Source organism: Gossypium raimondii, chromosome 6, assembly GCF_025698545.1.
Source record: "Gossypium raimondii isolate GPD5lz chromosome 6, ASM2569854v1, whole genome shotgun sequence".
NCBI lineage: Eukaryota > Viridiplantae > Streptophyta > Magnoliopsida > Malvales > Malvaceae > Gossypium > Gossypium raimondii.
Genome location: NC_068570.1, coordinates 18,574,454 through 18,586,815, shown reverse-complemented (window position 1 = coordinate 18,586,815; position 12,362 = coordinate 18,574,454). Strand labels below are relative to the sequence as shown.

The following is a 12,362-nucleotide window of genomic DNA, read 5'->3' as shown; positions in this document are numbered from 1 at the left end:
AGTTTGAGTAAGTTTGGTTAGTGAACTCCAAGCCACAATTTGATGATTGATATAGAAAACATACTTTAAATTCAAGTTGATTTGATGGTTAGTTTGGAAGATTAGAGAAGAAAACTATTTGATTTTTAGTTCCTAAATTCATTATGTTCAAAATTATTCATTTAAAAAAAATTGAATTGCAAAAGAGAAGAAGAAAAAGAGATTTTAATTGGTGCAGACGGTATAAACGGAGAAAGTCATACAACAACAATTTTAACAATCTAATAATTCATATGAGAACTTTTAAATAATTTAATTATCATTTTATAACTTTTTAAATTTAAGTGACTACAACATAAATTTATTAACAATTTGGTAACTTTCTATGTAGTTTACCCAAATTTCTAACCATTAGCATTTTTGGTAAACCTTACAAATTTGGTATGCACTTTTTTTTCTTAGCATAATTGAAGAATGTGGCATTTTCATGTAGTTGATTCCCCCCCCCCCCTTCTCTCTATATCCAATATCACTTAATCAGGACTTAGTAGGAAAAGTGGCAACATCAGAGCTGGTACATACGAGTAGATACAATGGAACAACCCGCATGGAAGGTTTTATAACCCTTATAAGACAACAACCCAAATCTCCGCTATCATTCCATTTTCGGCGCCGTTCGTCTTTTTCATTTATTTATTAATTAGGGTAATTCACTAGATTAGTATTTGAAATTTAAAATATTTTAATTGAAATATTAAAGTGTTAATATTAAATTAATTATTTTTTAAAATTAAACATTAAATATCGTCTTGAATTTGACACGAAGTATATTAAAAATACTTTAGTCAAATTATAAACACGTTGTATTTATCACATTGACAGTTTAAATTTGACACATTAAAAAAATCTTTGTAAAGTTTAGTGATAATAATCATCAAATCTAAACTATTCATGTAATAAGTATATACATATTAAAATTTTTATTTATCAACTTTAAATATACTTCACGTTAAAATTTAATGTTGAAATCGATGTTAGGATGAGGGAAAGATATGATTGTACAATATTAGTACTTTGAGAAATCAAATTCAACCTTTTAAGGTTTATGGATTAATTTAAATTTGTATCATAATGTAGGACTTATACTGCAATTAATCCTCTTCAATTTTCTTCTTTGCCACTATACTAAAGCACACCGCTGTCGAGTTTTAGGGTTTTAGAGTTTGAGCCACTTCAATCCATTGCACCCAAAAAGAAAACGCGAGAGAAAAAAAAGAGAACCCTTCCAACAAGTATGCCCTTCTTTCTTAAAATTTTGTTTAATTCGTTGCTCTCTCTAATTTTCATATCCAGTTATTGAGATATTTGTTTATTATCTGTATTTTAACTTAAGATAGATTGCTGTTCTTTAGTTTTCGTGTTTTGGGTTAACAGAAGAATTGGTAATGGTCAAGTTCTAAAAGGAAATTACCTTTTTTTCTTTTTGCCTGTTTCTCATGGGATTATTTAAGTCTTAATAGCTGTTCATTTTCTGCTCTAACATATAAATTAATTGATGATGAATTGAATTTCTTATTTTAATTCTATGTGTTATTCTGTTGTAAATTTGCAGGTTATTTGTGAGAAATACTAGTGCGAAGTCAAAATGCAGGCTTGTAATGGAGCTGCAATGATGGGTTCTTTGCAACAGCCCATATGGGTCAAAGGGAATAGACCAATTTTTCCTTTAAAAGGGTATGGTCTTAAGCTCAACTCTGTCAAACCCTGTAGAGCTCAACTTGAAAGTAGCTTGGTTACTGGGAAGCCTCCCTCTTCGGACTCATTCCCTGTGGCCGAAACCAGATTTGTGGACCATGGCCTCAGTGAAGCCGATCCCGAGGTTCGTGCTATTATTAACAAGGAGAAAGAGAGGCAGTTCAAAAGCCTTGAGCTTATTGCCTCGGAGAACTTTACATCCCGAGCAGTAATGGAGGCAGTTGGGTCATGTCTCACAAACAAGTATTCCGAAGGACTACCTGGTAAAAGGTATATCGAGTTAAGCTAAATGCATAGAGATGTGATCTTCGTGTTTTTGGATTTATTATTTGCAGCTAATGATCTTAATTTTTATTGCAGGTACTATGGGGGCAATGAGTACATTGATGAACTTGAAATACTTTGCCAAAAGAGGGCTTTGGCAGCATTTCATTTGGATGAAAATAAGTGGGGCGTTAATGTTCAACCATTGTCTGGTTCTCCTGCTAATTTTGAGGTTTATACAGCAATTCTTAATCCGCATGATCGAATAATGGTAAGATACTTCTGCCCGACTCTGCTGCTTCTCTCTGTTGGATAGTGCACATATAAATGATTCTTAATGTAACTGGTATAGGGTTTGGACTTACCACATGGCGGACATTTGTCACATGGATTTATGACTCCTAAAAGACGTGTATCTGGTACATCAATCTATTTCGAGTCAATGCCTTATCGGCTTGATGAATCCACAGGTAACTCATCGTTATTGTTAAGACTTAATTGGTTTAGTGGTTGGTATGCTTACTTGGTGGTTGATTTGATTTGTCTTAAATTTGGAACAGGCCTAGTTGATTATGACATGCTTGAGAAAACAGCTACCCTCTTTCGACCAAAACTCATAATCTGTGGTGCCAGTGCATATCCTCGAGATTTTGATTATCCTCGCATGAGGAAGGTAAGCACTGATGTGCTTGTTGGTTGTGCTATATAGTCTGCCATACTTTACTATCATTTAGTGACTTATTTTAAGCATTTAACTTATTGGAATTGATATCTGTTGGAAGATCGCAGATGCTGTTGGTGCATTTCTCATGATGGATATGGCTCATATAAGTGGCCTTGTTGCTGCTTCTGTAGTTGCTGACCCCTTTGAATATTGTGATATCGTGACAACAACCACACACAAGGTTTGGGATGAATATTTTCAAATGCTGTCTTGAACTATATGCATGTTAAATTCACTTCACATAGTGCTAGTTTTGCTTGTTGAAACATTAATATTTAAGGGTACTTGAGAAAATCTACTACCTTGTAGCATGGTAAATCTCGCTTGATTCTTTCCCTATTTCACTTGCCCTTGTGTAGCGAAGAATGTCTTCACGTTGTTTTGATCATGATTTAGTTTTCATGTGCATTAGAATTTAAATAAGCTGCTTTGCCAATAATCTCACCGATACTTGTATGTTCTAAATAGTACTATTACTTTGTTTGTGTTAATATGTCCGTTTGAATAACCTACTTGATTTTCTTTACTCATTTCCAGTCTTTGAGAGGCCCAAGAGGTGGCATGATCTTCTTCAAGAAGGACCCTGTTCTTGGAGTTGATCTGGAATCTGCTATCAATAATGCTGTTTTTCCAGGTTTACAGGTTGGTTTGATTGGTCTCCTTTGCTCCTATTACTAATCTGAATTCCCCATTCCATCCTTCTGCCGGCTTTCAAGTTATGAAACTAGTCATGAGAAGCATAATGTTTGTATATGCAGGGTGGACCTCATAACCACACAATTGGAGGACTAGCAGTTTGCTTGCAACATGCACAATCACCCGAGTTCAAGGCTTACCAGAATCAGGTACTTTCCTTCAAAGATGAGTAATAAAAAATAAAGAGGCAAAGTTATGTGGTGATTAAGTCAAAATATGGGTACTTCATGCTGCAGGTAGTGTCTAATTGTAGAGCTCTTGCAAGGCGATTGGTTGAACTTGGCTATACACTAGTTTCTGGTGGTAGTGATAATCACCTTGTGCTTGTGGATCTAAGGCCATTGGTAAGTTACCATCTCTGTGAGACATGCAAAACTTGAGTGGCATTTAGACTTGTCAAAATTGACTCAAAACCGAAAACCTGACTCAACTTGACCAACCTTACACAATTTGGCTATAAAAAGTCAACAATCTGAATCCACTCAACCCAAATACAAATTGATCTGAACTCGAATTTGACCTGAACCGAAAATAACTTGGCCCAAAAAGCCCTAAATAGCCCCAACCTAAATAACTTGAACCTTAAACTGACGAACCTAAAAATTCAAAAACCCAAATAAACCTGATCAAAACCAACCTGATCTGCCCAATTGACAAGTCTAGAGGCGTAGGATCTCATGTTTTTCTTATTCTCTTGTAGACACCCTAAACTCCTTTTGCCTCCTTTATATCAATGAACTCCTGCAACAGGGTATTGATGGGGCTCGGGTGGAGAAAATACTTGACATGGCCTCTATCACCTTGAACAAAAATTCGGTGCCTGGTAAGTTCTTCCTTATTCCCCTTTTTTACCGTTCATTTATAATTAATTTTTTTTCCCTTTTTATATGTATTTATACCAATCCTTGATACATCTCAAAATTTGCAGGGGATAAGAGTGCACTTGTGCCGGGTGGCATTCGCATTGGATCGCCTGCAATGACTACCAGAGGATTTACAGAAAAGGAATTCACGGCTATTGCTGAATTCATCCATGAGGGCGTGCAAATCACTATTGAGGCTAAGGGATTAGCTTCTGGATCAAAGGTCCAAGAGTTCTTGAAGTTTGTCTCGTCTCCTGATTTTCCGTTGACGGATAAGGTGTCCAATCTTTGTAGTAGAGTCGAAGCACTTACCACCCAGTTTCCCATTCCCGGCGTATGAGTGAGATTTAATTAGTAATGAGAGACCTGGGAACATTATTATATCATAACATGGTGAAATCCAACACTGATTTCTGGGTTTATATTTGAATGTTTCCATAGATTTATGAAAATTTTTGAAGTGTTGAGATGTAGTGATGAAAGGGGATGAGTAACGTAGGACTTAAACGTTGGTTTATGATGACAACCAGCAATAATTTTATCACTTTAAATGTGGTTTCTCTACAATATTAATACATAATATAAATAATTCATTATGATTCTATTTTCATGGAAAAAGAAAAACTTTTTAATTGAGAATATTTTAAATTTATAAGTGGATCGCTTAGTCACGCATTTCAAATTTAATATTTTTACTTTTAATCCTAGAACGTAGTATATTTATTTGAAATTTAATTGATAATGCCCTCAAAGATTTTTTATTTATTTATTTTAGATGGAGGGTTTGTTCAACTCAAAATATAAAATTTTAAAATTATATTTAATACAATAAAATATTTATTAGATTTATTTGTGTTTTTCAATTTAATAAGATAATTATTATATTTATAGTAGTGTTTTTAAATATGAAAGTTAGAAAGTTTTATTTTAACATTTTTTATTATATTATATATTATATTTAAATAAAATTAATCTAAAAAAATTAAACATGGGAAGTCGGGTCAAGCCCGAGTTTACTTTTCTTAAATTAAGAGCTTGAGCCAGACTCGGGCTTAAAAAATTAATCTAAATACCTTACATGGATCCGACCCAAACGCAACCTGACCCGACCTGACTCATGAGCATTTCTACTTATCATATATTACTATTTAAAATTATCACGAACAATTTTCTAAAAGGATATTACTTAATCCAACTTAATTAAATTTTTTTGTCGAAATTATTGGACTTCAATTAAGAGTAAAAAGATTATTATTATTTTTAAAATAATAAAATATAAAATGCTAAATATGCAAATAATATAGAAACTGATAGCAAACTTAGACGTAAATATTAGAAAAAATAATTAAGAGTACCTAAATATTAATTTAATCATACAATCTATATTACATTCACAAGAAGGCCGAAAGAAAAAAGGTCCATTTTATAAGCAAAAGCCTAAACATTTGAGAAAGCCCAGCCTTAAACCCTTAACCCGAAACAAAGGGCATATATATAATCATCTTTTACCCAATTTAGGGTTTCAAATAAACTCAGTCTCACACTCCTCCGCTTCGTTTTGTTTCTGCTTCTTTGTTTCCGTTCAGGAGAAAACCATATCGTAATCTCTTCTTGGATCTCACTGCGAGGTAGGAGGCACCAGTGATAATTACTTTTTATATCCATAGGACGATATTTCCTTCTCTGGGTTTTTCTTTTTTCGGGATTTAATCCGTTTATTCGTCGAAGATTCCTTGAAACAACTTTTTTTGAAACGATGTTGTGAATGATGAGAAAATTTAATATTATTACAGTTATCCCTGTCTGATTTCCAGTGCTGATAATGTGTTCTCTGACACAACATTCGTATTATTTTTTCTTTTAATAAATATATTTAATATTTCTTCAAGTTTCGTTTTTGTTGATTTCAGTTCTTCGTATGCTATAATTTTTTGTTTTGAAGTTGCAGATTCAACCTAATGGCGAAGAAGGGTTCTTCAACGACGCCTTCTAGAAAAGCAAAAAATAAAAAAGAAGAATCTGTTCCAGAACAGAATAATTCAGCTTCTAAAGTGGCTGGTAACGAAATCGACGAGATATTTGCAGGTAAAAAGAGGAAGAAACCCGACCCGAAAGGGTCCGAGAAACCGAACGGCGATGAAATTTCAAAACCCAAATCGTCGAAAAAGAAGAGTAAAAAGAGTAAAGAAACCAACAGGGAAGGAGGATTCAATGAATCTTCTTCTCGGCCTCGGAAAAGAACAGCAGATGGTTTTGCAATTTACACTGAAGAAGAATTGGGTATTAGTAAATCTGATGCTGGAAGTACGCCACTATGCCCATTTGATTGTGATTGTTGTTTTTGATAAATGGGATTTTGGTTTTAATTTAGTCTTTGTTACTTTAATTTTCAAATTTCAGAAATTTGAGGGTTTTAGGCTAAATATGATTGTTGTATAACGCAAGGCATGAAGTTTTTACATGAAATGCAAATTTTGATTCATTCTCTTCCATGAGCTGATTTTTTTTGTTTATTTTGATTACTACTCACACGAAAATTTTCAAATCAAAACTATTTGTTCTATTTGAGCTACAGATTGCGGGTATTTGTCAAGAAGGAAGCTAGTTGTAAGGGTGCTTCACTACAAACAATAATTACATCACCTCATTCTTGCACATTGAAGTAATGGCGTTTGAAATGTGACTTATTACAGCAGTTGCATCTACTTCTACTTGTATATATATTAATAATACCAAGTCCAGAGTTTTGCTTCCACGCTTGTTGCCTGTGGTATGTGTCGATATGATCCTTTTACCCAATTTCCATTGTGATCCCTAATAACTTCAGCTCCTCCCCTGCCAGGATTCCTCGTTGCCGAATTTATTTTACACCAAGGTTGGGTTTCCTCCATCTCAAGAACTTAACAGGATAGGCTACTCAGTAGTTGCACGTTCAAGAAATTTGTCTAGCCTACAAGGACTGTCAAAAGTTTTGGCAAAGATGAGATGGCAGGGTATTGTGGGTTTTGGGTACCAGTTCTTGTCGTTGAGGTTATTGTCAAGCCATACATGATAATACCATTCCTGGTTCTGCACTCGTCCAACGTTGTTATAATCCAAAACTCATACGCACTGCCTATTGTAAACTTTCTAGATTCTGTGTAATTTTCAAACAAGGGCATACCTTCCTTCAGTAGTTGTAATTGGCGTACTATGCAGTACACTAAGGTTGAGTTGGCAGTTGAGAGGAGAAGCTTTCCCATCTATTCCGGAGATGTCATTTCCTATTCGTCTCTCCTTAAGGGTCTGCCAATCTTGATCAATTACACAACCAAAACTTAGGTGAGTTTGGATGGGCGATTGGGTGCGGTGCAGTGCGTTTAACTTACTTTTTGTCTCACGTTACAGTATCACTACAGTATCTAATCTCACCACTATCGCTGTTTTTACACTAATCGCAAGTAAACTCACCGTCCATCCAAACCCACCCTTAGTCAACCGGTTAACCCATTGTATCCCCTCGACTTGTTCTTCTTAGAGCACCCCACGTTGGCGGCACACTAAAATTTGCACTTGTAGTGACTTGCTTGGTTACGAATATATTTAATTTAACAAGGAGAATTTGGTGAGAATAGTGATTAAACATGAATAGGGTATTAATAGATGAAAAAGGAATAGAGTGAAATCAAAATTCAAGGATTTGGATTAGATCTATTTATAAGTCAGGATATGACAGAATTTTAAGCTCAATTGTAAGTCTCAGGCCTAATTCAAAAAATGAGTTTAATTTTTTGTCCAAGTTTAAGCCCAAGACTGGCTGGACCTAAACTAATTTTAAAAAAATTATATTTTTATATAAAAACAAATTGGGGGGTTTATTTTGCTAAAAGTAATAAAAGCTCAAAACTCTAGTCATCACAAATTGGGGGTTTTAAAATAAAAACCTATAAATGAAACAATCCCATTATGCCACATGAACCATCAGACCATGCACTTACATTGACATCTTCACATTTGAAAAATAAAGAACGAGCAGATGAAAACATTGCAAGAAGAAAGCAGATCCAGAACTAAACTATTTCGAAGCAGTTGTGTTGAGGTTAGGAAAATTATAAGACCTAACAGGAGGTGGTGGTTTGGCATAGGTTATTATGGTGTACTTTTTGCATTCCCAAGCACTTTCATTGCTCGGCTTGCTGCACTTGATGGACTTTCCAACTAGAAGCGAACTTCATGCATGGCATGGGCTTCCAAGTAACTAGTGAATGTCCATCAAGTGCAGCAAGCCAATTCTTGAGCTTTTATTATCCTCACTGTTGTCCTAGTTACTTATTTTTAGTTAATAAAGATCACAGGTGGCATGTCAATTTCCAAAAGATATGAAACAGCATTAGTAAAAGTAAATGCTACCACAAACTGAAATGACACCTATTTTTTACATCAATTCATTTCAGGGTAACTGTAGAAGGGAAGTAACCTAAAACTAGTGAAAAAGTTCCACCAAGTTAGAAAACCTAAAACAACAGCAAGGGTGCGATATATTTGGAGTTGAAGTGAATGGAATATAACATGTGGTTAGGGTTAAATGGTACAGAATTGTCTTTATAGTTCATCATAGCTCATGAATGTCATCCATTCAAAAACTTTATTTGTTAGATTAAAAATACTATGTTAAAGTGCCAGCAAAATATTCTAAATATGCAAAAGACTCAGAGGCAGTATCAGTCATCCGATGTTGAGTAACATTTCACTAGCTTAACAATTCCACTTTTATTTTCAAAATTGAACTAGTGTGAAAACCTACATTTTTAAATGCATTTTATCGAAAAAAAAACAACCAATCTCATTGCTTCAAAAAACCCATTTTTTTTCAAAGGCAGAGCTTTAAAAACAAAGAGTTGAAAGAAAGAAAATTCAAAAATGGTGGTGTTACCTTCGGGTTGTCAGTCAAGAAGCAACAATGGTGATTGGTGAACGATGATGGATCGGTGGGTGTGTGGTGGACCGGTGGTGACGGGAGCTGTTAACTATGACGGTGGTGGTCGGTGGGTGTTGGACTGGAGAAGGGATTTAGAGGTGTTAATCGGGAAAAGAAAAGAAAAAAGAAAAGAAACGGTGACCTATTAAGCATATGGCTCGGGTCGGGCCAAGACAAAAAAATTTTATCTGACATTCAGCCCATTTTGAATAAGAGTCTCATTTTTTTTATCTAAATTTATTTTTTGAGTTTATAATTTTGCCAAAATTCTTTCATTTTTCAAACAGGCTTTTGGGCGAGGCCAGGTGACTAAGCTCATGTATAGGTCTAATTTGGATCCATGATGTATCCCTCCAAGTAGGGGTGAACAAAACTCAATTTGATTCGAAAAAATTTAAAAAAAATTGAACTTCAAGTTAATTGAATCGAGTTATTCAAGTTAGCTCGAATCAGTAATTTAAATTTTGAGTTTAAGTCGAGTTAAATTTTACAATTTAAATAACAAATTAGTGTAAAAACTCTTTGGTGTCTTACAATTTAGAAAACGAGCAAATTAGTCTCTTTCAACAAAAATTACAATAAAACTCAAAATAAATTTTAAAATTCAAAATATTTATAAAAATCTAAAACTTATATATTTTAAACAATTCTAAATTTTTAAAAAATTAGAGAATATATAAATAAAGTTAAGAATATATTTTTATTATTTTATTTTAATTTTTTTCAAATATATATGTTTTCAATTTATGTGCTCTAAAATAAAATTATTATAGTGTAACAATATTTTAATTTAACTCAAATAATTTCACTCGATTCGAAAGACTTGTCAACTTAATTAATTTGAATTTTTTTCACTTAATTTAATAAAACGTTGATACCTAATCTCAAGTCATATAAAATTCTCTCAAGTCTCCACATAATTTTGATGATGTGGGCTTGGTTGTTTATCGTACCTAGCTCTCCAAGTGATTTAAGCTTCCTAATCAACTCCCAATTCTAGGGAGAGTGGTTGCTTCTCCACTTTGCCTCCCCAGAATAAAATTTGGATTTTCTTCGATCTATGTTTCGAATGCGGTAATTACAAACTTGGGATTGGATTCCTTCGAATTTTAAATGTCCAGGTTTAAGAGTTTCACTTAGATATTTCAAATTAATACTTGAGTTTTGTTTTATCTCAATTAAATAGACAAGTTTAATTTTTGATATTATTTTAATCTCAATATTGAAAACAAACTTCAGAACTTACTGGGGAAAACAATCATTTGATCTAGATACTATATTGAATATTGAATATTGAAAATAAACTTAAGTTTTTAACGAAATTCAACATTGAAACTTACAGAATCCAACATTAAATGTACACAATTGGTAAAAACAAATCAAAATAATGTAAGCCAAAATTTCATGAATATGCTAAGGAGACAATGAGTCTGCAATCTTCAATCAACGAACACAAAAGTTGCTAAACCAAATCAAAAGGGGACGATGATTTCTCATCCACGACCATACCTGCCTTGCAACGTGCATCAAGTCGTGATAAAGTTACCTAAAGCTTCAGAAACCATTCCTTCCTTGCAAGGGGCGTCAATCTGTATATTACAGATTCCATAAATTAAGCAAGGAAGGGATGGTTTCTGAAGCCGTAGATAACAATATTGCCAATAACATCCTTGCAATATGGATTAACCAATCCACTATAGGTGACCTTGCTTCTCGTTGTAATAACGTTATCTAGAGCTTTAGAAATCATCCCTTTCTAGCAATGTGCTTCAATTTATTTATATATTTACACATCTAAAAAAGGGATGATTTCTAAAGCTGTAGATAACAGTACTATAAATTGCAATATTTCCACCATACATGACAATATTGAACTCGGTGCATTGCTTCCTCATCATGATAAAGCTATCCAAAGCTTTAGAAATCATCCATTCCTTGTTATATGTGTGCATCTGTACATTAAACAAGGAAGGAACGATTTCTAAAGCTGTAGATAACAATATTGTAAACGATGATATTTCAAATACTTCCTTGCAAAGCCCATCAACCAATCCACCATGCATGACAGCATTAGGTTCAAATTATTTTTCACAACAGAAGTAATACATGGTTAAAATCATTAAAATCTAAAATAAAAATTTAGCTGCTTTAAATTTGAAGGAAAGCATGGAGAAGGCAAAGGCTCCCTCCAATCGTGTAAGTAGCTTTGGTTTAGGCACAATGCAAAAGGTGGATTGCTATTGTAAACAAACAAACACCCGTGTCTGACTCTATGCCCCCCTTCAACAACACCATCAAATGCTAGACCATGAATTTAAAAGACAATAAACAATTGTAAAGGGGTTATTGTGTCATGAAATAACTGTGAGTTTCATGGGTCTTCACCCCTTTAACTAAATATTGGCTCCAAGCGGCAGTCAGATCGGCCATAGACTGGCACCTGCTGTTGACTCTGATATGGAGCCGATCTGCACATCACTTTACCATTTGCAAACTAAAAAAAAATCAATAGTTTCATAGCAAATCAACTTCGATAAAATGGATTTCTTTTTTTTCATAATGAAACAAGTAAAGGAGAAAATTCTACAGCATCTGAAAATCATTCTTTCAGTTGACATAAGATTATAGAAAAAAAAAAAAGATGCAGTATTAAGCTATAGGATGCAATTCATGGATTGTTGATGCGTAGAATATTAGACTGACAGAAAGTGAAATATGAAAGATTAGTAGTACCTATTTAAGGTATTGAAATCTATAAGATATGAAAGATAAGAAGAAAGAGGAAGGGATTGCGTTGAGATGAGATGAGGCCGCAGAGCAGATAAAGTATAACGTAAGCTTAAGGTGTTAAAACTTGCCTTTATATAGTGGTTGCTCAACAAACCCTAAAAAGTTAGTGGTTGTGTAATTTCCAAACAAGGGCATACCTTCCTTCAGAAGTTGTAATCGGCGTCCTACACAGTGCACTAAGGTTGAGTTGGCAGTTTAGCTTTTTAAAAGAACTTCTGGATAAAAAAATGTTTTATAAATTATAAGTTGAAACTTTTGCTTAAAATGTTAAACTAAGCCTTAGAGCAGACTTTTGATTATGGGCTACTTCGCCCAAAAGCCTGCCCAAAATATG

General features: G+C 33.9%; 2 protein-coding genes, 2 long non-coding RNA genes and 1 other non-coding gene across 6 annotated transcripts; 3 read left to right on the top strand and 2 right to left on the bottom strand.

The window, feature by feature from the left end:
• The first annotated feature begins 1,106 nt into the window (after positions 1-1,106).
• Positions 1,107-4,885, top strand: LOC105772902 (serine hydroxymethyltransferase 3, chloroplastic). The gene is made up of 11 exons (XM_012594392.2): positions 1,107-1,271; positions 1,592-2,004; positions 2,095-2,269; positions 2,351-2,468; positions 2,559-2,671; positions 2,781-2,903; positions 3,260-3,364; positions 3,481-3,567; positions 3,655-3,762; positions 4,169-4,241; positions 4,347-4,885. Exons 2-11 carry the CDS (start codon positions 1,625-1,627, stop codon positions 4,619-4,621), a joined length of 1,557 nt encoding a protein of 518 aa, XP_012449846.1. The 5' UTR covers positions 1,107-1,271; positions 1,592-1,624; the 3' UTR covers positions 4,622-4,885.
• An 889-nt stretch (positions 4,886-5,774) lies between these two features.
• On the top strand, positions 5,775-6,773 carry LOC105772903 (uncharacterized protein C6G9.01c). 2 transcript variants are annotated; one of them, XM_012594393.2, is made up of 2 exons: positions 5,775-5,909; positions 6,230-6,773. In XM_012594393.2, the coding sequence occupies exon 2, from the start codon at positions 6,240-6,242 to the stop codon at positions 6,624-6,626; it is 387 nt and encodes a 128-aa protein (XP_012449847.1). In that variant the 5' UTR covers positions 5,775-5,909; positions 6,230-6,239; the 3' UTR covers positions 6,627-6,773. The 2 variants fall into 2 exon arrangements, with proteins under 2 accessions (XP_012449847.1, XP_012449848.1); XM_012594394.2 differs by having other exon boundaries at positions 5,792-5,909; positions 6,224-6,773.
• On the top strand, positions 6,039-6,123 carry LOC128042197 (small nucleolar RNA R38). Its single transcript, XR_008197402.1, has one exon. It is a non-coding gene; the product is annotated as a small nucleolar RNA R38 (small nucleolar RNA).
• LOC128041964 (uncharacterized) lies at positions 6,754-9,394 on the bottom strand. The gene is made up of 2 exons (XR_008197157.1): positions 9,194-9,394; positions 6,754-7,842 (listed from the first exon to the last, which is right to left on the bottom strand). It is a non-coding gene; the product is annotated as an uncharacterized LOC128041964 (long non-coding RNA).
• A 1,137-nt stretch (positions 9,395-10,531) lies between these two features.
• Positions 10,532-12,090, bottom strand: LOC105772904 (uncharacterized). The gene is made up of 2 exons (XR_001126916.2): positions 11,972-12,090; positions 10,532-11,732 (listed from the first exon to the last, which is right to left on the bottom strand). It is a non-coding gene; the product is annotated as an uncharacterized LOC105772904 (long non-coding RNA).
• Between the last annotated feature and the right edge of the window lie 272 nt (positions 12,091-12,362).